The 25559-nt window shown below is 39.7% G+C and overlaps 3 protein-coding genes across 7 annotated transcripts in view; 1 reads left to right on the top strand and 2 right to left on the bottom strand.

Annotated features, from left to right (window-relative positions):
- IDE (insulin degrading enzyme) overlaps nt 1-976 on the bottom strand; it is a 53554-nt gene extending 52578 nt beyond the window's left edge. Inside the window, exon 1 of one of the 3 annotated variants that reach the window (XM_056495175.1) lies at nt 649-976. Coding sequence is in view for 2 of the 3 variants with exons in the window: in XM_056495174.1 (XP_056351149.1) it covers nt 347-459 (113 nt within the window). In the remaining variant the exon portion in view is untranslated. Of the gene's footprint in view, nt 1-346; nt 615-648 lie in introns of those variants that run through there. The other 2 variants (XM_056495174.1, XM_056495173.1) reach the window with 2 other exon arrangements.
- On the bottom strand, nt 526-7284 carry LOC130254980 (POLG alternative reading frame-like). Its single transcript, XM_056495154.1, has 3 exons — nt 7147-7284; nt 973-1180; nt 526-929 (listed from the first exon to the last, which is right to left on the bottom strand). Exons 1-3 carry the CDS (start codon nt 7282-7284, stop codon nt 526-528), a joined length of 750 nt encoding a protein of 249 aa, XP_056351129.1.
- KIF11 (kinesin family member 11) lies at nt 1480-24174 on the top strand. 3 transcript variants are annotated; one of them, XM_056495172.1, is made up of 24 exons: nt 1480-2349; nt 4678-4747; nt 5759-5917; nt 10611-10743; nt 10852-10949; nt 11031-11109; nt 11436-11621; nt 11700-11824; nt 12601-12691; nt 12946-13188; nt 13300-13395; nt 14020-14108; nt 14621-14708; nt 15473-15661; nt 16827-17034; nt 17271-17443; nt 17729-17851; nt 18859-19017; nt 19413-19552; nt 20170-20449; nt 21571-21793; nt 22022-22164; nt 22473-22589; nt 23266-24174. In XM_056495172.1, the coding sequence occupies exons 4-24, from the start codon at nt 10741-10743 to the stop codon at nt 23386-23388; spliced, it is 2976 nt and encodes a 991-aa protein (XP_056351147.1). In that variant the 5' UTR covers nt 1480-2349; nt 4678-4747; nt 5759-5917; nt 10611-10740; the 3' UTR covers nt 23389-24174. The 3 variants fall into 3 exon arrangements, with proteins under 3 accessions (XP_056351147.1, XP_056351146.1, XP_056351145.1); XM_056495171.1 differs by having other exon boundaries at nt 4678-4751; XM_056495170.1 differs by lacking the exons at nt 1480-2349; nt 4678-4747; nt 5759-5917 and adding an exon at nt 7433-7627.
- The last annotated feature ends 1385 nt before the right edge of the window (nt 24175-25559 follow it).

The following is a 25559-nucleotide window of genomic DNA, read 5'->3' as shown; positions in this document are numbered from 1 at the left end:
AAAGGAGGTGCAGCTGCAAACACCGGAGCACGTCAGTCCTGCCTCTCCTGGGCGGCAGAGCAGGACACAGGGCAGGACACAGGGCAGGGCTCCGGCCTCCACAGCACACACAGCCCCCGCCTCCCCGGAAGGCTCCGGCGCCAGTCCCGCTCCGCGGCCCGAGTTCCCCCGGCTCCCGCTGCACTCGGGGCAGGGCGGGCGCTCCCCTGAACTCACAAGGTGCCCCCGCCTGGCCGCGCCGCCGCCTCTTACACAACCCCGCGGGGGCTCTCCGGCCTCACGGCCCCGGGTCACACGGCCCCGGGACCCGCGGCCCTGCCCCAGCCCCGCCGCACTCGCACCGTACCCGAGAGAGCTGCGCCGCCGGCCCTGAGGGAAAGAGCGCGAGGCCGGGGCGGCCCAGGGGCGCGTCCAGCCCGCCAGAGGCCGGCTCAGCACAGGGAGCAGCCGCTGCCGCATATCCCTGGCGGCCCCGCCGCCAGCGCCGGCCTTCCCCCGCCACCGCCCGGCCCGGCTCGGCTCGCCTCAGCACCCGCCGCTCCCTGCCGCCATGTTCTCCGCCCGCCTCCCTCCGCCGCCCGGCCAATCCCTCCCGGCGCCCGCGGGGTCCCGTCCGCCCTCCACGCCCGGGCCTGGCAGGACCCGTACCTGGGGGTGCCGGGAGCTGCCGCCACTGCCGCCGGGAGGGCCGGGGCTGCGGCTGAGGAGGGGGCCGGGGGCCTCTGGGAGGAGGCGGAGGCGGTGGAGGGGGTGGGTGTCTGGGCGGGGAGCCGGGGCGACACTCGCCGCGGCGGGGGGGCCGCGCCCGGCGGAGGCGGACGGGGCCGCGGCGCGAAGGGCGGCGGGGCGGCCCCGGGCTGCACCCGCGCAGGGACCGTGTCGCGGCCCGCCCGCTTCCTGGTGGCCGCACTCCGCGTCCCTGCCGGCGTCTGCCAAGACAAAAGATAATTAGACGCCTCGTAATTTGAGCACAGTGGGTGCAGTGCCGTCCTGAGAGGCAGAGATTTCGGGTGTCAAAATCCTCCGTCCCGCAGGGAGAGGTCACCCTCCGGCAGCTCTCCCTCCTTCGGGCGCTCCCGTTGGAGCCCGCTGACTGCCGCTCACCTGCCGCGGAGCTCTGCGGCCCCGCCGCGCCGGACACGGGACTCGCCTCGCAAGATGGCTTTACGAGGTGTAAATGCTGGATAAGGTTGAACTTCTGTTATAAAACCGTACATTTGAGGTTCTAGGGTGATTTTTTTTTCCCCTTGGTAGATTTCCTTATGGGAAAGTAGTGGATGTGGCTGGTTGCATTAATTCCTTTCTAGGAAGAAACAAACCCCTACATTAAAAAAGAACAAAACACCCCCCCAAAACAAACAAACAACCCCCCCACATAAAAAACAAAAAAACAAAAAAACCAAAAAACAACAAAAAAAAACCACAACAAGTCTTTGTCGTCGTCCCCAACAAAAAAAAAAAAAAAAAAAAAAAAAAAAAAAAAAAAAAAAAAACCAAAAAACGCTGTTTGAAATTCTGGTAATATGCTTTCTTCACGTGTCTCTGTTTTTCTCTGACTTATCTTTCAGAGTTATGAAGGGAAAAAGTAAGACAAAAACAGTGTGCTACATTTAATGCCTGATTTTAGTTTCCCAGCTGCTTGCCTTTTATAAAAGATTGTATCTCACAGCTGGAAACTCACAGAACCCTCCTATCATAAAAAGGTAGAAAGACATGGCCAGACGAGTTAACAAAAGTTATTTCTGTACTCAAAGATGGAATTGAAGAGGTATCAGAAGTAACTTGAAACTTTAGTCAACTTTGGTTAAAATTGCTGTTAAGAAGTGGCAGCACACTGCTTCATATGGTCAGCAGAATCAACAGAGGATCACGAAAATCTGTCAGGGAATTTGGGTAGACATTCATCTGCTGGTTTCCAGGGAGGTCTTTGCTGCTATAGAGATGCTCTTACCCCTACCTGAGCTACCCAGTTTAAAACATTGCTGCCTACATCAAGTACACCCACACTTCTGGCCTCAGTTTAGACACAGAACTGTCTCTCAAGTTAACTCATTCTGGTTGGAGCGAGGCATTTGGTAGCTTTCACCTCAATCAACTGCTTGGATTTAGAACTGTGTGGGTGCCTAATTTTAACACAGTATGTTAACTCCTGTGAAAATGTCCTCATGGGATTCTAGTTTGAGGCAGTCTGGGTTTTTTCCAGTTCCTAGTGCATGTAAAAGTGAAGACCAAGCTGGACAGAAAGAGGACAGGATAAATGGTGAGCTGTTAAATCTGAATTCCACCCTGTTGCTATTGCCAGTGCGTCAGAGAGGCTCATCCCATGGTGTCTGACAGAAGGACTGCTGGGTGAGTGCCCCTTCACAATCTGTCTCCTCCCTTACAGGAGCATCTGGGGGATTAAGAGGTTGTGAATTGGAGTCGTTCTATTAAATTGAATGTGCAGTAGAAATACTTCTGCCTTTAGTGTTAATAGAGTTGTCATGTAGGGCTGAATGCTATAGAATTACAGTTTCAGGCATTTCACTCTTTTTTCGGGTCCCAACAGCGAGTTTGTTAGCCTAATGTACTATATATTTAGCTAATGCTGGCCTGATCTATATTTAGCTGCTCTAATAAATCCTGCCTTTTCCTCTAAATCTTGCCTAGTATATACAGGGGCAATCCTGGGGAAGCAAGACTCTGGGGGTCTGCTAAAATGTCAGTCTAAAACAAGCACTGCTGTTTTTGTGGTGTGATGGAAGATCACACCTCCTCATGCATCTAACATAGCGAGTGCAGCAGAGGTATGCAACAGAGGTCACGCCTACTGTACTTTACACCTATTTTATCCATTGTAAGCTTATTTAGCGGCTATTCAAAGTAACTGGGGTGAGCTGGTTTAACCCCAGCCGGCAACTAAGGATCAAGCAGCAGTTCCCTCCCCTCCATCCATCCTGGTGTAATGAGGAGGAGAATCAAAAGTAGAACTTGATGGTTGAAATAAGAACAGTTTAGTAACTGAAAGAAAATAAATTATAATAATAATAGTAAATAATTATAGTAATGATTATAAAAAGAAAAAGCTAAGTGATGCACAATACAATTGCTCACCACCTGCAAACCAATGCCAGACCCTGCCCCCAGGCCCGATCAGGCCCTTCTGGGTAATTGGCAATATAAATCCCCAGTTTATATTCTGGGAGTGACGTTTTATGGTGGGGAATATCCATTTGGCCAGTTCAAGTCACCTGTCCTGACTATGCTCCCTCCCAGCTTTTTTTCTTCCCTACACCTCCTCACTAGCAGAGAATGAGACACAAGAAAGTCCCTGATGCAGGATAACTCGACTTGGCTACAACCATGGGTGTGTTACCAACATTATTATTGTGTTGAATCCACAGCATAGCACTGTCCCAGCTACTGAGAATACATTTACTCTATTCCAGCCAAAACCAGGGCACACTGGTGTTTACTCAAATGAGATTGTGTTCATATACTCTGACCCTTCTTTATGTCCATTTATACTAGCTAAAATTATAGTCATACACTGTTTTGGATATATTTTAAAAGATATTTTAAAGGTATTTTTAATCGGACACCTTCAGCAAAAGGAAAGACGACTTTCAGTGAAATTCCTTTCTCAGTCTGGTCCTGCAACTAAGATTTCTTCCCCATCAAACTTTAATTGCTCATAGACAATTAGTGCTTTTGGTCCTGCCTTCTTCATCTGTCCTAGTAGAAAAGTAGGTGTTGCCTAAAAGACCAAATGAGTCTAAGTATAATTTAGAGTGAGTGTGGAAATTATTCAAATGCTCCCATGAAAAAAACCTTATGAAGTACAGTGTAGACATCCCTTTTCAGGATATGTGGCATAAATGTACAGTGAGGGAAAGTGATCTTTAAAGTAGGTAGGTTAAAGGAATTTAGAATAAAACAATATTTTATGTATGGCCTGAAAGCTGAGAGACAGTAAGAGTGAAACTCTTAACTACAGTCTTGTTAGGCTTCTAATGGAAGCATGTCTTTTCCACATAGATAAAATTCTGAACTAAGTTCAAATTATATTTGTATATAATAGAGCTTTGTAGCAAACTGGCCTCAGGCTGAAAAAAAAGCATAACTTATGATTGTTATTTCCACTCCAAAATAAATAGCAGCAATTTCATGATGAGACATATATGAAAAAAGGATTGTCTGTTGGCTGTTCCCAGTATAAAAGTACTGAAAGAATAAAATTAAATTAATAAAATAATTAAGTTAAAAGATAATGAGGCAAAAGAGACATTTCCTGTTGACTTCAGTCCATGCTGTCAGGTCTGTGTGTTTCCAATTTTTCCGTTCGTTGTTTCTTTTCTTGTTATGTAAAGGATGTCATCCAGCTGCACATCTTAACTGAAAATAGGTAACTGTATGGAAAATTACTAGCTTAACTCTGAGCTGATCACACAAATGTATACATCTCCCTATGTTACTGCTAATTTTTTATTACAGTGACTATAATAAGATGTAAAAGTGCTACCATCTGAGTTGGACAGTGGTCTGGCACACGTGCCTAAAAAAATGAACTCTCTTATTCTGTGTATTTTCCTGGTTAGTTGAAACCAATTCTGGTTTTAGTCTTGTTATATGCATTGAGTCCTTAATTTTTAACAATGAGGTATTTATTTTATTGCATCTTCTCTTTTCTTTTAATAGTAAATAGTTATTCTTTTATCTTGACTGAAGGAGAGCCCTGTTCTCAACTGCGAATATACCAGTACACTGTGTATGTAAGTTTTTGTTGTTTAACTCATTGTGTGTGGACAACACAGAGTTTAGAATATTACTGGCCAACTGGCCAGGCTGTTCAAAGGCTAGAATTTGCATTATGTTTATCTGAGGTGCAGGTGATTTCCCCTTTAAAGTGAATATTCAATTAATCAGCAATTTTTTTACTATATCACTGTTAGTGTTAAACATTTAACTCTCCACCTGCTCAGTACAGTTGATACACTGTGTAGCTTGTTTGCAATCAAATCAGGTGTTACTAAGCCTTGAAGAAGTCTCACCCAACCTTATAATTTGTATTAATTATATCTCCCCATTATTATACTTTATATAAGCTTTCTTCATTCGTAGGTAATCATGTTCCATGTAAACAATTTTACTACTTTTCAGGCCTCCCTACAATTCCCCAGGGAATCTGATACAGGCCCTAGGAAAACAGTGGTTTTTGTCCGTGAATGTAATTGTATTCAATGACTTTTTGTTTGCAAGCCTTAGTTAAAAATTGTCTTTTTTGATGCATATGTGGGGATTAATACTTTCTTCTGAAATTGTTACATTTACTGTTGTGTGTATTATTATAAACTTTAGGTTTCTGTAATGATTTTTTGTCTCTCTTTAAAGCCAAAAAACCAAACATTTACCACAAATGTCTTTTTTAATGGTCATTCTCCAAACAACTGTTAAGACTGTGGCCTAAATATTCTTGTTTCTTTATTCTCATATTTATTTTTATTGCTTGTGAAATGCTAGCATCCTGTTACTCAGTCTGTGTTTATAATGTTTTGGTGTCATTAATATCATTAGGCTCTACCTAGTCTTAGAAAATGTACAACCTATGCTATAAACTGATCTTATAAAACAGACTTGCAGGCATTAAACTAGGCTTTTTTTTAAGCTAACTTGTTTACCAGAAATACACGTTTTCCACTTACCACAGCCGTAGCAAAGGTAGCTATTGGCCAAAATTTAACTTTCAGTAATCAAATAAATTCTTATTGTTTCAATGCAGGTTTGAATGATCTCCTCTGGTCTGTGAGAGATGTTATATTTTGAGGAAAAATATGAATTTCTTACTAGAAAAGAGTAAACAAGCAGAAGTTGGAGGAATCCTTGTGTTCCAGTACTGCCTTCTTTTGTGTGATCCATATGAAGGAGTATAGAGTAGAAGGTAAATATTTAGATTAAATGCATACCTGCATTTGACTTTTCAGTCTAGCAGTAGCTACAACACAATTGTCAGTACAAGTGATTTTTGCTCTTAGCATAGATGGAATATAAAAAAGCAAATAATAAAGATGGTCTCAATATGTTTCGCATGGATTATATTTTTTCCTGCTTACTTAAATCTTTCCTTAGCTGAAGCAAAATGTGTTACTGTGATTTTTAGTGTTTATTGTTTGTTCTTCATGCCAAATGTAAGATCGATGGGCTCTGACATTGTCCTAACTCTTCAGATAAATGGTGGAGCAGCATAATGGGATGTTGCCTCATGTTACTATCAGGAAAATTACTGCAAGCCTTATGGGTTAGAATTTATTAGTTATTAACTTTAAGGACTCACGGAGGAGGGAAGTATAATAAGATTCAAAGCAGCTTAACTATAGAGGGAAAAAAAGGGTGTGAACACCTGCGAAATTATAGATGGGCAATCTAAATTTCAGAAATTGTGAAGGTCCTAGAACAAGAGCAAAGCACTGTGTAGGCTATAATATGTAGATGACTGTCTGTAGGAGCCAGGACAGATTTAACAAAAAAAAAGCACGTCAGACGAGTTGATTCTCCTCTAACATCTGCTTCTTCCCCTCTACCCAGAACACCTGTTATCCTGTTATAGATCTCCACCTAGCAAAGCATTTAATAGTGCCTTTGGGGAAGCTCTCACAGGGAAGCCAGGGTGACATAAATAGCAAAGTGGCTCACATGATGTAGCTTTAAATTAAAAGGATGAATGTAGTACACCTGTGGTGCTTTGTCCTGAGCCCGTAACTACTTATTTTCATTCTTACATTCCCCACTACTCTATAAGGCAATACCAACCTGTAAACACGTGGAAAGTTAGGTGTGGAATTCAGACCGACATAGACGAGTTGTGCTGGAGACCTGCCTGAGCTGAAGCATGCCCAAGGCACAGAGGGAGCAGAGCAGAACTCTGTAGGCACGGCCAGAAGCGCACGGCTGGGGCAGGGTCTGCCTGGCACCCTGCGCTGGGCACCTCCGGCCGAGGGGAATGGTGAGCAAATAGAAATCCGAGCAGTGTTTAAACAGGACAAGTAACGTTTCCATTCCTCACGGCATTGGCGAGGTGTGCGTATTTGTCTTGATGTTTAAAGAAATCGTGGGCCAGCTGGAGAGCTAGGGAGGACAGAAGAACGGGCGGCTGGAGGGAGAAAGGGTTACATGGATGGTGTGACTGTTGAAGGCTGATGGCAGGCGAGTTTGTCTGCCGTCAGATCCGTGGGTGTCAGCGGCAGCCGTAGAGGAAGCCAGGCACTGTCCTGCTGGCCCCTCTCGGTAGTGGCAGGTATGGGTGGACATAGGTTAATCGGGATCGGCAGCACAGGACCTTGGGAGCGCGGCCCGCTCTGCCCCAGGTACCTCACGGTGCCGGGGGCGGGGCAGCGCTGCCGCTCGGGCCCGCGCCACCCCCAGGATTTGAAATCCGTCCCGTGGTGCCCCGCGGCCGCCGCTGATTGGCCAGGCCGGGCGGTGCGGCTTTCAAAGCGGCGCTGGCGGCGGCGCGCGCGTTCCGCCTCAGGTCTGGCCGCGCGGCAGCGCTTCGGTCCCGGCGCCGTCCCGCTATGGCTGCCTTCGGCTCTCTGGGCGGCGGCCCCAAGAAGGACGAGAAGGGCAAGAACATCCAGGTGGTGGTGCGGTGCAGGTACGTGCGGGGCCCTTCTCTGGGCGGGCGTTGGGGGCCGGTCCGCGGGCGGGCCCCGGGGAGGTCCCGCGTTGGCGCCTGCGGGACGCGGGCCCGGACGTTCTCTGCACGGTCCCCGGACAGCCCGCGGGGCCGGCGGGCCGGTGCCGTGCGACAGGCACTGTGCAGCAGTGGCTCTGCCGGCCGCTGTGCCCTGCTCCGGGGGTCCGCTGTGCCTGCCTGGAGAGAGCCGCCCGTACCCCGAGCGGCCCCGGCTCCGCGCCGGGAGCTGCCTGTCCCGGGCACCGGTCTGCGGTTCGGCGGCCCTGTGTGCCCCGCGGGAAAGTGGCGCTTTCTTAGAGCTTAAAAAGGCAAAAAGCTGCCGTTTCCGAACTTGATTCAGCGCACACCCGGTATGAAGCTGCGTAGGAAGCTCGAAAAGAACTACGTAGAATTAGTAAGATATTCGAAAAATACAAAAACCGAGGCTGAATTTCGCCCTTCTGTGAGCTCCTGTGGGAAGTCGCTGGGCTTTAACAGCTAAAATTGTTGCTATGCCCGCTTTGATATATCTGTCATGTAGCTTCATTGATGGAGACTTTCCAGGGGATAAGCAATGGGATGGGATCTACTGCTGAAGTAAAAAGGACCAAATGTCTTTGTTGATGAGATGAATTTACTTTTTGATGTGACGTGATCAATTTCATGTACCATAAAATTAGGTTCTCTTTGTAATTCTGAGGTGACTTTAAAGAGTTACAGATACTAGGTCTTAAATAATCTTAAAACATTGTATTTTAAAACTGTAATACTGGTAACATTATGTATAGTGTTTGAAATACCTTTAGAAGCTGGGTTTTTTTTGAGCCAGATCCGCGAATCTTAGTTTACATATTATGTTTTAATGCTTTTTGCAGTCATATTCTCAAGCTTACAAGTTCTGCTTTTACAGATGCACAGTAAATATAGAAATTAAAATCAATTTAGCCTTATCTTTGCAATAAAACTATAAAGCTTCTGAAACAAATGTGGGATTGGTGAAAGTGTTGATGTGAGTCAAGGCTATTGCAAAAGAATAAGCTTATTGAAGCAATTGGTTTGAAATACTGTTAAGAGCAGCTGTTTTCTTTTCATCTCTCTTAATTGTTCTGGAAATGCTTTATCAAGTGTTAGTATCTCTTACAACTAAATATAATGCTCACTATGAAAGTAGCATTAGTGCTGCCCACAGTGGGGTGTTCTGCTTTTGTTCTAGCTCACAGACTAATTGCTGTGCCAAGAGTTAGTTTCTAACCTAGTAAAACTTTCTTGCCCTTTGTAGAATTGTTTTTTTAAAATAGCTTCGTTTATTTAAGTAGTTAATGTTTCTTCTACCTCTCTTTTTTCTTCTGCATCAAGTCAGATTGTCTTTATCTTACAGATATGAAGGTAGATTCAGCTGTGTTCTTTGGTGTCCTAATTTGTTCCCAAAACCTGATTGGTCTGAGCATATAAAAAAATCTTTTCAAGCAATACATTTATTGAGCTTTGGTAAAGCATGAATTTGGAAACTGTGGAGAGTTAGGCAACAGGAAACTCAAAATGCATACATTAGTATTGTTAATATGCATAATGTTCTTCATATCTAAGGGGTTGAACCTGAGATCAAATGTTTCCATGGCACACCAGGAAGCTGCCTTTGTAGTGGTAATGGTGATGATCTGTACTCCTGCTTCAGCCCAGCTAAATTATTCTCCTAATACCACAGCTGTGGGCTCCTGCACCTCCTGCCATGGACTGGTTCAGTGTTACATGGTTACACGGCAGGATGTGTTCATTGTTCCATTTTAAAAGTCACGAAACTGAAGCTGTAACTTGCTCCTGTGAACAAGATTTTAGTGGTCTTCTGTTGTCATCTGTCAATCTTGCATCCAGGTGTCCCATGGTCTGTTTAGAATCTGACACTTCAGCCTCAGTAAAGTATTGAGGGAGAAATGTTAGCCATGAGGTTCAGGAAACTCGAGGTGCCATGTGCTTATGGTTTTCTTGTGTTTTGTTTTTGGTTGTTGGTTTGTTTTTTTTTTTTCTTTGGCATTGTAATTTAAAGAGCATCTGAAGTGTCTCAAGTGTCAAGATATTTTGTAGAGTATGAGATTGCAGGAGCTATATTTTCAAGCTGACTGCTCAGGTCAGCTATGTAGGTAGCATAGACATTCAGTGCATTAGCCTTACTAAATGGAGAATAAATAGATTTCATGCTTTTTAAGGTTTTCCATGCATCTCAGGATAAATAGTGGCCAATGTCCCTTTAAGGGAAATGGTGTGCATTGAGTTTGAATTAACTTAGTGGTGAAACAAGATGCTCACCATAAAGTTCTAAATTTTTTTTTGTCCCTCTATTAAACCTTTTTATTATGACTGATTTTAAATTAATGTGGACTCCTCCACATTCTGATGTTTTGTTTGTTTTATTAAATACTATTCAGGTGCATTATATTATAAAGGTTCTGGTATTGCTGCTTACTGTCCTGCAGCTGCCATGGTCCCTTGGTATTTTTGGTGCTTTAGAGTGTGTCATCAGCATTTGATTCACTATTGCATTAACTTGCATGTATAACTGCTTTTTTTTTTTTTTTTCTTTTTGCTTTTTTTTTTTTTTTTGAAGACTCTTATTTAGACAGTTGTTTGGTATGTTTAATTGTCTACCCTCTGCAATTGAGCATGCTCTGATGCCTGTTAGCTATGTGTGCACCTATATGATCTTGAAAGTGGTTATAGGCTTGTTAAGAATATGTGTATAAAAAGCTTTAGATGCCTGAGTTGTCTCATAGTGGATGAAGGGAGAAACAGGGTCTGTAAACTGCCAAATTGCAGCATTTTTTTCTTAAACAATTATTAAACAGATAAAGTAAAAAACTTTGTTCTTTTTGCCCAGTTATACTATTCAAGATTCTTAAACTGTGTGTTATTACTGCTTCATCTTTTTCTGTTCTTGGTTCAGTATTCCTGTCTCCTGTCCTTTTAGGCCTTTTAATGCCTCAGAACTTAAAGCGAGCTCCTATGCTGTCATAGACTGTGATCAAGCAAGAAAGGAAGTCAGTGTCCGCACCGGGGGAGTGACAGATAAGTCATCAAGAAAGACTTACACATTTGATATGGTTGGTAATTGCTTGTCAAGTTGGGGACTTCTAGAAACAAGCTAGTATTAGTGTGATGTTATACATTATTGTATGGCTAAATGGGATGTGTTATCTGTGTGTCAATAGGTTTTTGGAGCTCAGGCAAAGCAGATTGATGTATACCGAAGTGTTGTGTGTCCCATTTTGGATGAAGTTATTATGGGCTACAACTGTACAGTGTTTGCGTAAGTAAGCCAATAATTAGTATTAGGAAATGTTATTTGTCTTTTAGTTTCTTGTTTATGTTTTTATTTTTATTCTCACAGTTATGGCCAAACTGGTACTGGTAAGACCTTTACAATGGAAGGGGAGCGGTCACCCAATGAAGAATATACTTGGGAAGAGGTATGTTTTCACTCCTGAGATTTCTCTTGTCTGTACTCTGGTTCAAAGTTGAAAACTGCAGAAGGCTAAAGACAACCAAAAGTTGATGCCTTCCAAACTCTGAAACTGACTTTCCTTAAATGTTTGTAGATTAACAAATAATCTCATTCATTTATATGCAAAAGACAACTTTATGTCTTTAACGTATTGCATTCAATTCTTGCTAACTGAAGGTCATTTTTATTCTTGTTTATATCCAGTCAGACTGTTTAGTTGAAGCTCTACTCCCTAGCTCCAAATCTTTCAGTATATTTATAAATGACTTTTTTTTTTTTTTTAATTTATAGGATCCGCTAGCAGGTATCATACCTCGTACATTGCATCAAATATTTGAAAAACTCACAGAGAATGGTACAGAATTTTCAGTGAAAGTCTCTCTTTTGGAAATCTATAACGAGGAGCTTTTTGATCTTCTGAATCCTACTCCTGATGTCGGAGAAAGACTGCAGATGTTTGATGATCCTCGAAACAAGGTTAGTGCTACAAAATTTATCTTGGGGCTTTCAGGGTTGTTGAGAGATGTCTAATAAGCATGTATTACTTTCTGACAGAGGGGTGTAATTATTAAAGGCTTGGAAGAAGTAACTGTACACAACAAAAATCAAGTTTATCAAATCCTGGAAAGGGGTGCAGCCAAAAGAACAACTGCAGCTACTTACATGAATGCATATTCCAGGTACAAATCTTCCCCGTTTCAGTAACCTTGTTTTGTTCTCTTAAACAGTCAACTTCTTTAATAATTAAAAATTTATTAAAGGAATAAACTCAACCTAAAATCATCCTTACTATGAGAGTGTGAAACAGTTACATGTTGCCCAGAGAAATGTGAGTGCTCATCCCTAAAAGTGTCCAAGGCCACGTTGGATGGGGCTTTGAGCAGCCTGGTCTGGTGGAAGGTGTCCTTGCCCATGCTAGGGAGGGTGGAGCCAGATGAAACCACTGCATGATTCTGTGATCTTAAACTGTATTACTATTTTTGATTGCAAAATTAATTGAACTTCTAAATTTTTAATGTTGGATTCAGCTAGTTGCTGAATTTTCTTAACCTGCATAAAGAAAGTTATATTCCTTAATCTTACATTCAGTGAAACTGTTCCTAGTATAAGGACTGAAAAAAAATCTGCAAGTCAGTTTTCCTGAGATGCTTATGAGTTGAGAATGCACAAATGTAAGCAAAACCAAGGCATTTCTCTTCCTTTTCCTTGAAATAAGATAAAATTTGTAGGATTGAATGAGTCAAATGTCAACCAGCTGCTTCATCACTGGTTTTAAACTGTATTCATATGTACACACATAAAATTATACTTAGCAGAATAACTTTGTGTATTGAAAATGTAATCTGTAGCTCATGGGCTAAATGTATTCTCTAAAAAGAGCACAGAACTTGCAGCAGTTATGTAACAGCTAGGTACTTGGCTTTAATGGAACATTTGAAACTGGTTTCTTTTGCAGCCGTTCCCACTCTGTGTTTTCAATTACCATCCATATGAAAGAAACAACAGTGGATGGAGAAGAACTTGTTAAAATTGGAAAGCTAAACTTGGTAAGTATTTGAACTAAGTGTCTTTGATAGAATTTTTACCCACAAACTAGAGTTTATTAGGTTTTTTTCCTGATAAGGGTAAAAGTTGTTTTCATGAAGTGATGTGAAGTATATTTGTCACTCTGAAAAATATCAATCCCATTTGTCACCCCAGTGTCTCCTGAAAAACTAGTAAGCTCTTTTTAGTGTTCTGCCAGACTTTGGGGCAAGCATTCTTCAGGGTGATTGAGACAGAAGCATAACCTGCCTTTCAGGTTGATCTTGCAGGAAGTGAAAACATTGGTCGATCTGGGGCAGTTGACAAAAGAGCTCGTGAAGCTGGAAATATCAACCAGTCTCTGCTGACACTAGGAAGAGTTATTACTGCTCTAGTGGAAAGAGCCCCTCATATTCCATACAGGGAATCTAAACTCACAAGAATCCTTCAAGACTCTCTTGGAGGACGGACAAAAACATCAATAATTGCCACAATTTCACCTGCATCTATAAATCTTGAGGTAAATTTAAAGTCTGAAAACCTATTAATAAAGTAATTAGTATATTTTGTTGGTGATACAAAAATGAGTTAGCGCCTCAGCTTGACCTAGTGTTACATCTGTTTTTTACAGGAAACATTGAGTACATTGGAGTATGCCCATAGAGCAAAGAATATCATGAACAAGCCTGAAGTTAATCAGAAGCTAACAAAAAAAGCTCTTATTAAGGTAACAAGATATAGCTTAAAAAATGAAGTTACAGGTTAGGCATGACTTTTTGTTTAATGTAGTCTTTGCTGTGCAGGAGTTATGAGAATGGGAGAAGCTGTAACTAGTAGCAGTACTTTTCTGAAGTGATTTTAATTACTGATCTGATGCTTTTAAACTAGAGCTGCACTGATATAGCAGTGGTCTGTGCAGGTATTGGAACTGTTGATAAGACTAAAGGTGAACAGAGGGCTATTGATACTAGCTGTGACTCTGGGTATTACATGTTTGCAGTTTTGCACTTTCCCTTGCTTGAATTAAAGGAACTTGTCAGTAAGTACAAGTGAAGAGCCAGTGTAAAGTAGCTCTTGCCCCTGAGGAAGCTGTGATTCCCATTGTAAGCTGCTATATGCAACCAAATATGACCTTCAAATGAAAGGTTTCAGTGCCCTACGTATAGCCAATATATATATCCAATTATACAAATTTAAATGGTGCTGTACGGAACTTAGAGCAGAGGTGAAGTTGCTCTTGTGCTTATGCAAAACTTCTGTAGAGCACTACCTTTGTGAAATATCTGTTAAGCTGAATATTGAGACCAAAATAGAAATTTTTGAGTTTACATGTGATTGTTTCTTTATGCAGGAATACACTGAAGAGATTGAGCGTCTGAAACGAGACCTTGCTGCTGCTCGAGAGAAAAATGGAGTCTATATTTCTACTGAAAACTATGAGTATGTATGCAAAATTTCTATAAAATAACTAGCAACAAATCTCACATACTGGTACCTATCTTTATATAGAAATACTTTCAGATCTATTTTTAATCCAGGAGGTTGGAGATAGTTAGGAAAACTTAACTGTTTGGTCAACTTGGTCTTTCAAAATTCATTATTTTGCAGATAAAATCTAATAGGCTTGCACTGAAGAATTTATGTATGTGTGGAACTTACCTTAAGCATTACCCAGCATACGGATGTACACATGCAACCTTTTTTTTTTTTTCCAATGGAAGCTAATACAGGAAAGTAAACTTGATATACTTCACTTTTAATAGGGCTAGTTAGCACAGAAAGTTTACAACTGAAATTTGTTTCACATCTTTTCTGCCTTAAGCAAAAATTACCTGCTATTCATATAGAATTTAGCAATACTTGTTTTTCAAAATTACTGAAAATGCAGTGTAAAATCTTGAAACTGCCTCTTACTTCACTAATTTCTTTGTTTCTTTTAATCCTCCCTTGAGAGCCCTTAATGGAAAGCTGACGGTTCAGGAAGAACAAATTGCAGAGTATATTGACAAAATCAGTGTAATGGAGGAAGAAGTGAAAAGGGTAAGTGATGTTTTTCAACTGTGGTTTAAATCTGCCAAAAAATGGAAGAAACTTGTTCCTCCTTTCAAAACAAGGAAAAAAGTTTGAGGAAAAAACAGTCAGAAGATTTTTTTTCTTTGGTTGGTCTTAAAGTTCCCCGATTAGTCAAGAATGGAAGCTTCCTAGTCCTTGAAGTTAGGAATTTGAAATAAGTATTGCAACTTGCGATTTCATATACATTATTTTTAAAGCTGTTTTCTTGTCTGCTACTGTAATTTGCTTGAATTGTCAGAAAAAAAATCTGCTTGTAAAATGGTATCTCACTTAACAGGCATCTGCTTAGGAGCAAAGAATGAGGGAAGATGGGTCATGAGCTTCCTTTTAACAAATCACATGAAAATTGGAGCTCCTTGTTTAAGATAAATATAGATATTAATTTGCTGGTATACGTAACTCCTCTGTGTAATCAGCTTGACTGACTGCTTTCAGTCTGATTATGTTTGTTCAGTGGGATTGATTTCCTTGTGCTGTAACAGTAGTTTGCTCTTGTATTTTGAGAAGGGGGAAGCAAGCGATTAATACAGTGAGAATAGTGTTGCCTTGATATTTTCAGTGATTACAAAGATTATACAAACCTGTTTTTCATGTTTAAGACCTGAGTCCTACAGCTGAAATTACATTGCTAGATGGCAATTTGCCTTCTATCATTGTCACATAATTTGAGAGATGTGAAATTGTCAAATTTATAAAAAGTGGTGTTTCCTTTTTGATGTTGTCCTGTTTAGGTCACTGAACTATTCAGAGTCAGTAAAAATGAACTTGAACAGTGTAAAACAGACTTGCAAATCAAGGAGAAAGAACTGGAAGAAACACAAAAAGATCTGCAAGAAACCAAGATTCAACTGGCGGAAGAAGAATATGTTGTTTCAGTTTTGGAAAACACTGAACAAAAACTTCATGGCACAGCTAGCAAGGTTGTCACAGTTCTTGTACCTACTGTAAAACAGCTTCCTGTGTTTGGGAGCTTCATGGGCTTTTCAAGGAAACCAATTGTTGTTAAAGCATGATGTGAGTGAGACAAGACCTGAATTTAAGATGGAAAACTAGGATTAGATTGCAGGACTTTCTCTGTGCTAGTATTGACAGTTGACTGCTAAACACTCTGGTTGGTCTGGATCTAACTTTACCTCAGGCCAGTTTGTCTTGGGAGTTCCAGTGCTTTGCAGTATCTAGTGTCATGAGGTTTTTGCAGAATAAGTAGTGTTATTTCTAAATCTTATGACTGGTCCTGCAAAACAGTAAATTATAGTTACCTCTAGGACCTGGTCTAGTGGAACATGTCCATGCCCTTGTAGGAGACTTGGAACTGAATGGTCCTTAATGTCCCTTCCAACCGAAAGAATTCTATGAATTGCTTTAAAAAACAGGGAAAAGCTTTGAATAATGTTGCCCTGTCACCTCTGTGTTTTTGGGTATGACTTTGATGTGTTTGTAATTAGTCATAATCATCAAACCAAACTTGAGGTATGGAGAGAGAGAGTGTCTTGCTATTTAAAGTGCCAGGTGTTGAAACTTGTATCTTCAGGCACCATGACAATTTCTTTCTATTTGGATTCCTGTAAGATTAGGAGGGAATGCCTGGTTTTCACATGTGGGTAGTGGAGTGTTTGAGACAATAGGTACAGAAATTACTTACGCTGACTACAAACCAGGACTCTCCATTATTTGTGTGAATTCTAAATTATTTATCGCAGGACTAGTACTGGAAACCTCTTGCTTGAGTACAATATTAAATAATATATTTACTGTCAGATTGTTCAGAAAAAGATTGAAGTGCTCAGGTATTTTTCAGTTAATATTCTGGGATAAATTTTACCTTTATTCCTTAAATACTGAGGAAGTAATTTATTAATGCTTTGATTTTAAAGCCAGAACAAATGGTCTCTAGTAGGTAACTTTTCCCAATGTTCTAAAAGCATAAATAACACCAGGGTCCAGAACAGTTGTGATTTGATGATGTAAAGGGAAATCCCTTTCTTGAGAGATAATGTCTTTACCTCAGAACTGTTGTTGCTTTTTGTTATATATGTGCTTGACTTCTTGTTTAAAGACTTACTGAAATAACTTTAAAAATTACAGTTGCTAAGTACAGTTGAAGAAACTACAAGAGATGTGTCTGGGCTCCATGCAAAACTGGACCGTAAGAAAGCTGTTGATCAGCACAATGCTGTTGTCCAAAATACTTTTGCAGAACATATGGATGCTTTGTTCAGCAAAATACAAGATTCAATTACTGAAAACAGTTTCAAGCAGCAACAGATGTTGACATCTTATACAAATTTTATAGGTAAGTGTATTAACAGTTCATCCTATAATAATCTCAAAACCCACTTCCTAAAATGGATCTGTTTTAGGAAAGAAGTGGCTTTATTTATGTGACATGATGATTACAGTTGCACTGGTAATAATGTGTCTGGGATGATACACAACCTTCCTGTAAGGGGCAATGAGATGATGAATAATAAAGAGTTCATATCTTACAGGGGAGCTTTAAAAAATTTTAACTCTGGATTTATTTTGTAGGTGAACTCCTGTCTACCAGTTCTTCTACAGCAGATACTCTTGCATCAGTTGTATCAGCATCTTTTGCCTCTCTTAAAGAATTGGTGTCTACTGAAGTTTCTCACATGTCTGAAAAAATAACACAGCATGAGAATCTATCACTTGATTGTAAAGCGGAGCTGCTGAGATTAATTGTTAGTAAATTTGCATACTTCTACTGAAATATTTGAAACTTGTTTTGATCAGAAGGGGTTCTATAAATGTACAGAATTTTTTCTGATGCTATTTACCTGTATCTGCTTCACCACCTGATGATGATTGTCCCTCCTCACTTCCCTTCCCATGTCACCCCCACAAGCTGTAATGTACTATACAGTATATATAGTAGAGCACAAGAGTATGTACATAGTAGCTTCTTACAAATGTAGATGAAAGAACAACCATGTCCTGGTATAATTTTTTTCACTTTCTCTTCCTAGGAGGAGCATCAAACTGGATTAGGAAGAGCAGTAAATAGCTTGACACCAATGGTAGAATTTGTCTTGGGGTTAAACTGTCAGTTCCAGAGTAACATGAAGAAATATTCTGCTGTGACTGACCAGGTAATGCACATAACCTGCCTCTTTGCCTTGTGCTCTTCTATTTTATTTAATTTAAAGATGTGTTCTTTGTTTTTCTGCAGTATGTCAGTGTTTCCACTTCTTGTCTGGCCTTTTAACTTTATCTTGTCCCATGAGTTTTATCTTTTAACTTTCAGACTTTTTTTCCTCTCCTGAGTGTGGTAAATTTGCTTGATCTCTATATTGGCACAACTGCTTGCCTAAAATTGTTGCAGTAGAATGGTAAAACTTGGATGTTTAAATCTTTATGTAACAAATACTTGATGATACATTTGATATACTCTCCCCCTGTATTTTAGAAATCTGAAAAAAAAAAAAAAAGTCAACTTAAGCAAGTCTTGCCACTCCAAAATTTTTCTGCTTTTGTACAAATTTTTTCTATAGTCCCTTTGATTCCTGGGGAATGTGATGCTTTATCTTATTAACAACCATAAATGCAAACAACACTGGACTTATTGGAGCCCTTTGCTTCAAGTTATAGTTCTAGTCTGTCTTGTGATACCTGTATAGAACTACAGCCTCTTTCTTTTTATTCCCCTTCCCCATTTTGTCAAAAATAAGTCTTTGTTTCTGGTGACCTGATTTTTTTTTTTTTTTTTTTTTTTTTATTTCTGAAACATTTTCCCCTCCTGTCAATTACAGTTCATGTGTAATCAACTCCCCTTGTCTGGAAGCTTTTATTTGTTTTCAGACTTAGACAGAGATAGTCTGTGGCTTACCAGCTCTTGCTGTTCCTTGTCTACTTTTCTATTTTGTTTACCTCGCATATCAAATTTTGTGTTTGGCATGGCCCCCACACTAAGTTCCAGTCTAAACTTTAGATTGTTCCAAGTGTGACTTTCTGCCTTCTACGCACAATGCTTTATTAATGCCTTTTGACAATTTCCTTGGGGTAGAGTTTGTTTCTATGCCAGTTATGCTAGGGGAAAATATCAGTTTTTAAAATAAAGATATAAAAATCTAACTGTAAGTAAAACTTTTTTTTTAAGATGGAGGGCCATAAAAAGGAAATGGATGCCTTCTTTGGAGATCTTTTTCTCACTCTGAAAAAAATACAGGAAGAAACATCCAGTGGCTTTGCTCAGCTCCAGCATAATTGTGACAGTTTAAAAGAAGAAGTGGAAATGACGAGGTTGGCACATAGAAAGGTATCCTTAGAGTAAGAAAACATCCCAACACCAAGTGTGATTGCTTGCTTTGATTTAAACTTTTATGTGGTAGTTATACTTGTTCCAGAAAAAATGTTATGAGGACAGTAACTTGATCCTAATTCTATTCAGCTTTTGTTAGGATGCTTTAAGTAGTTTATGTAGGAATGTAGCAAAAACCCTCTTCATCTTGCGTGAGTATATCCTGTGTATGAGCTTTTACATACCTCTCCAAAAGCCAAGTGTTTGTATCTTCACTACACAAAAATTGTACTTTCTGCTTTAGAATTGCAAACCTCTGCATCTTCTGCATTTTTATTTGGGCATTCAAGTACCCTTTAAGACTGTTAAAAAGAGCAGAGTAACAGTGAAACTTGTGGAAATTTTCTTGACAGAGCGCAGCTGAATTGATGTCTTCACTGCAAAGCCAGCTTGACCTGTTTACTCAGCAGACTCAGAAGAACTTAACTGATGTACTCACAAAAAATGGAAGCCTAAAGACCACCATTACTGCTATGCAAGAAAATGTTCACCTGTAAGGAGCAGATTTGCTGTACACTTATGCAGATTAACTGTATATGAAGAGAACTTCAAAATTGGTTGCTCTTCATATTTATGTGCTTATAAAGCCTGCTGGGCGTGTCGTATGTTGGAGCTGGGTTCGGCCACAGAGTGTAGATCATAGTTGGCCTTTCCCCAGAGTAAACAGTAGTTTACTACTGGGGAACAATAGGCTTGCCCTTGAACTTGTCTCTCCTGAGCATGTTATGACAAGAAAGTATCATTCTGGGAGTAATACGCTGAGTTTCTGGACTTCAGAACTCCATATTGTAAAGGTTTAGCTTGAAGCATAACAAAATACCTGTTGCAATATGTTTCATTCAATTGCAGACTGAAAACTAAGCTCTTGCTAGAGTTGTTTTTGGTTTGTGGCTCAGGTCTTTTGGTCCTATTTTGGGTTTTTTTGGTTGGTAGCAAACCTACTGCTGCTAGTGCTGTGAATTTACTAAGTAGAACAACAGTATTATAATTAACTGGTTGGATAGAACTGTGTTCCTATTTCACTGGCTCTGGTCTCATATTTCTAAAAGTATACTATGTTTAAAATCTACATTTCAAAATCTCTGAACTCCTACAAATATGTTGTTGCAGGAAAACTACAGACCTAGTCAGCTTCACAAATTCCAATCACAGCAAATTTACTGCATCTCTGGATAATTTCTCTCAAGAGCTCAGGAGCATAAATGCTGAAAACAAGACAATGCTGGAAGATTCCAATGACCACTGTCAACACCTTCTCAGCAATCTCAAAAATGTGTCTCAGGATATCAATACATGGGGTGAATTTACAACTGCTCAGATGGTCAACTTTACTAATCAGCAGCTAATGTCATTCAAGGATGAGAAACAGCAATTTCAGTATTTACAAAAGGTACCTATAGTCATTTGTAGTCTAATGCAACATCCTGAGACAAACTTTACTGTAGAATTTGTAGAGGGGAGAAAAAAGTTTTCTTTTATAGTCAAAACAAAACTGTGGGTTTTTTTGATAGCAGACTCATGTTACTGAGCTTAAGAAGATGTAATTAGAGAAAATCAAAAGCCTAAATTAAGAGGAACTTCAAGTGCCCATAACCTCAAGAAATGGTATGATGACTAATGCCATATAGCTGACTTGTACTTGTGATCAGAGTGTTTTACGTCATCTTGGTAGCGTTCATCTCTAATTCTAAAGCTTTATCTACAGTACAATCCTTGGAAGATGCACATTGATCAAATGCAGGCTATTTTCTGGAGGATGCAAATGACTTTATTGCTCAGATGGAATTGGTATGGGAGAAAACATTCCTTTTAAGTATATACAAGTTCTGGCCTCTTATCTAAGTTTTCTTTCATGTTTTTGATTTGTGTTTTTTTTAATATCCTTCATCAATTTCACATCCCACCCTTGTTTTATTGTTGTAATAGGCAATAAAATAGGTAAATCAAATATTTTGCAAATTTTCAGAAGGAAAAACTCAACTAGAAACTTCCTTCACACACAATATTCTGAGTTGAAAGGGATCTCCAAGGATCAAGTCCAACTCTGAACTAAAAGCATTTGTGGTCTCAAGACATCTCTGTATCTCTTGTGCCTGCTGAACACTTGAGGAGTTTCATTTCATTGGGAATTGCTGAAAACGCATTTTCCTTTCCCCTACAAATGCATAAAGGTTCTAGTGCTTGTAGGATTTCAGTTGAATATCCTAATTCTGTGCAGGGTTTGTGCATAGAAGCATGAGAAGTCTGATCTGAGCCATATGGCATCTTCTTTATTCTTGTGACTAGCTTTCTAAAATGATCATACTTTCTAAGAAACTGACTCTCTTCTGAAGATAGCTCTCAAAATGACAGTGTAAAACTAGCACTGAAACTTCTTGATTTGAGATCTCAGTTGTTTCGTTTCAGGTCATGTCATTAATCCTGCACCACATCTTAGTAAAGAGGCCATAGTCTTACCTTTCCTGTTAACTTGGTGTTTTTAGTTAGGTTGTTTTATTGTTTTGTTTTCAGAAAAATGAAGAAAACTGTGATAAAGCAGTAGCTGAAGTTGCTGACCACATTGGCAGACTAAAGGCTGCTGAGGGGAAGGTGCTAAGTGGCCTTCTGGATCAGATAAACGTGGATCAGGAGATACTTGGAGAGCAGCAGCAGGCACTTAAGGAGGAAGTACAGCATGGACTAACTCAGGTTAATGGGTTCCTGCAAAAGGATCTCAAAGTGGATGTTCCAACAGGTATTTAAGTAGGTTGGGGACATAATGATCTTACAGAAAACATTTTGAGTTCCAGAATTCATAAGTGAAGGTTAATGGGGACATAATATAACTGGCAGCCTTACACCTTTTTTAAGATTTATACAAAGAATTGTGACTGAACAAAGCATGATTTCTGTAATGAGTTGATGTAAAATTTGGAATCTGAAATTAAAGCAAATACTGAAAAGTGTATAATCTTCATTAAAGGGACAACTCCACAGAGAAAAGACTACTTCTATCCAGTCACACTCGTGAGAACAGAGCCCCGGGAACTACTTCTGGAGCAATTAAGGCAAAAGCAACCAAATTTTGATGCTGTGGTAAAGGAGGTAGAGGACAATGCAGGTCAGGTATGTATATAAATGGCAATTGAGGCTCTTGAATAAAGGTTTCATATCATTGAGGTTTTTCCATTCCCCTGTGGAGTTGACTGGAATCCCAGGGCCTTTGTGTTTTACAGTGTACTTGGACTCAAGTGTGCTGAGCTTTTGACAAAAACAATCTCTTGAAAAATAAGCAAGGATATTAATAATTTATATTTCATTCCTATTTTTCAAAAATTTAAGTTCCGTGTCTTTTATAGATCTGATCATGCTTAATACATTCATTGAGGAAATTCAGACATTAAGTACATATTTCTGAAAAACTTCTGTTTTAGGACCTGTTGGAAGAAGAAGGAGAGTTGCAAGACCCCAGTGAAAACCTTGCTTGTGACAACTACTTAATGAATACAAATGTATATTGCCACACAAATGGTGGCATTCCTTTTTTCCAGGTAACTTCTACAATAAGCGAAACAGATGTATTTGAAAGAAGAAATATTATTGTTCCATAACAATGCTGTAGTTTCAAGTTACTTCTTATATTTTAGGGTAGTCTAACAAGTTGTTCAAATCCTGTAGATAATGCTTTGTTAACCTTGTGCTAAAGTAACAGCAGATTCTGATAGCAGTTAATAGTGGATAAAATAATGCAGATTTCTGACAAGCTGGGCTGACAGTTGAAAACTCTTCAGCAAATAATCTTGAATACAGAAAATTGTCATAATTTTCTAGACATGTGTTAATGGAAGAAAGTATATGCAATATTTTCTTAGTGGCCTGACAGGAATATTGGCATTTTTAAGTCTGCATGGGGTTGGGGTCTTTTTTACTTATTTGCTTCTGATCCTTTTGCTCTACCAATGTATCTGTAAACTTCTTAGTATATAAGTCTAGGGGTTTTCTTCCTGGAGAGAGCATGTTTTCTTGCTGTAGACACTTTAAAAATAGTTGCTGAGCTTCTGTATGTCTACAGTCAATCTCTTTAGTAAATGCAATATATTTAGGAACCTTTTTCAGGAGTTATAAACTTTTTTATTCTCAGAACACTAGGTACTGCATTGCATATGAGTAAGAAGTCTTTAATTTCTTTGTATTTTCTTAACATTGGGTATTTTCTTTAAATCCCAGCGCAAAAGAAATCTCAAAAAGGGTAAAGAGAACAAATCTTCAGCTCCAGTGGAGAACAAAATGGAGGATATGACAGAAGAGTTTCTTCAGAAATCTAAGCATCCTTTAAGATTGCTGAACTAAAATATAGTCTCTGCATATCCGTGTTTTTAAATATTTTTATCTTACTGTCTTACTGAGCCATAACTTTTTTTGTTATTCTCAGTGTCTCTATATAGTAATGCAAAATTGAATCAAAAGATTTCCCTGCTCAATCTCATGCCTTAGTTCTATTTTTATATATTGCAGCTTGCAAAGTTTTAAGGAAAAAATCCTGCAGATTATGGTGCTGTTATGTTAAATATATGTGTATGTTGTCAAGTAAGAAACTTTCTGTTTCTCAGTAGATCTAAAATACCAGAAAGGAATGTGGAAATATGCTTTGTCAGCATTATGAGTTACCATTTTATGTATTAATTGCCTGTAAATAAGTGTTCTGGTTTTATACGTGCTTTTTAATTCCAGTTCCTCTTTTTTTTTCTGTGATACTTCAAATAAATTAACACATGGAAAACAAATGTACAAGCACCTCACTCAGAGTAAAACAAACTTACCTAACTTTGTTATGGTGCCAGGTTTAATTTAGCTAAAACATTATCAGCTATGCCATAAGTCTTGTGCTGTCAGAAGAGGATAGTTCTCTCCCTTGTTTCACAAAAGGCAATAGCTTTATTTCAGTGTCTCTTCATTCTGTGAAGTCTTACTGCTGAATCTAGAGCTTTTTGTTTGTTTGAATCTCACTGTTCTTCCTCTTGCAGATGTGAAGTGTTGGTTGGGACACAATGTCTATCAGGTTCTGTATCATAAACTGGCAGCATTTCTTTAAGATGTAAGGTTCTTAACATTAAAACATGGAAACTTGGTTACAAATGCATCTTCTGTGTTATATAATAACAGTGAACTTCCTGTAATCTAGAGAAGAATTTGACCAGCTGTTCTTTTCATGCTTCTCCCCTGGTGATTTGAAGAAAACTTCAAGCTGTGGCATGCCAAAGAAGTAGATAAATAGGTCGTAGATGATTATGATGGGAGTAGGAAGAGACACTGGAAGGCAACCCTTATTATATTAAAGCACTATTCTTAGATAATTGTCCAAACATGATTTGGAAGATTGTTCACTTTTCTGTATTGAGTTTGCAGGCTTAACATGGATGTTTCTTCATTTAGGTGGTCCATGTATTTATTTGTCTTTGACCAAGTATGTCAATTAGTTATACCCTGGACACCATTCAGACAGCACTTTGCAGTCCTGCTAGAGCCAGAAGGACATCAGTTGAAGTGACCCTTGCAGTGATTCTCTGAACTGTAGCATGAGGGAGACCATCAATCAGTTGTGTCTGAAGACCTGTCTTGCCTCTTATTATTTATCTTCTTTCACAGCTGTGGGCAAAGCTAATTGCTTTTTGACAGTCCAATGGCAGGAGGAAAAGCATTAATTCCCTTTCAAATTACTAAGAAACACAAATACAGCTTTGCCTTAGGTTTTTTGGGTTATGTGGGAGGCAGCTTTGTATCTTCTTGGTACCTGCCTTATATACTGAGTCTATCTTCTGCTCTATGGGACTTAAAACACTGAAAGATGCAAGATTCTTTTCAGTGTGTTTGGAGTATTGTCAAATTCTGGCACCTAAAACTTAATGGGCTTAATTCTCCAAACTCTAGGATCCATTTTCTTGTACCACATGCCTGTTAACGCTGACTAGATATTAGCATAATCTTTCACAGTGGTTCAAGAAATCCTTTATTGACTAAAAATCTACTGCAAGTGTTGCTCCCACAGCTGTGTTGAATAGCCTAAACCAAGTGGGAGAAGCTTGTACAAGCCTTTCACCCTACTACATTTTGCCTGTGGAGTTTACAAGGATTAATATGAGCAAACAAATTGGAATAGCCAGTAACTGAGCAGGCTTTCATCCACACAATCGTTCTGTATTTTATGCTCCCTGTCTTTATCCTCTTTGAAACTCTCTACCTTGACTGTTTGGTTCCTGCAGTGTAGGCACAGATTGCTTTCCTTTCAGGGAATTTCAGGGGCTGCTTCACACTTTCTCTTTTCCTAAAGTAGCCCTCAAAGTCTTATTGTCCTTTGTGTGCAATATTGGCAGTGATCTGCTGATCATTGTTCTGTTGGCCCAGGTTTCCAGAGGCCACACCACAGCTGAATAGGATGAGAAATCCGATGCAGAACAAGTCCTGGCCTCCCTGTCTGTGCCTCCTTTCCCACTAGATGGCCCTAACACTAAAGGTTGGTCTGA

This window comes from Oenanthe melanoleuca, chromosome 6 (genome assembly GCF_029582105.1).
Source record: "Oenanthe melanoleuca isolate GR-GAL-2019-014 chromosome 6, OMel1.0, whole genome shotgun sequence".
NCBI classification, from domain to species: domain Eukaryota; kingdom Metazoa; phylum Chordata; class Aves; order Passeriformes; family Muscicapidae; genus Oenanthe; species Oenanthe melanoleuca.
This window is presented reverse-complemented; position numbering and strand designations above follow the sequence as displayed.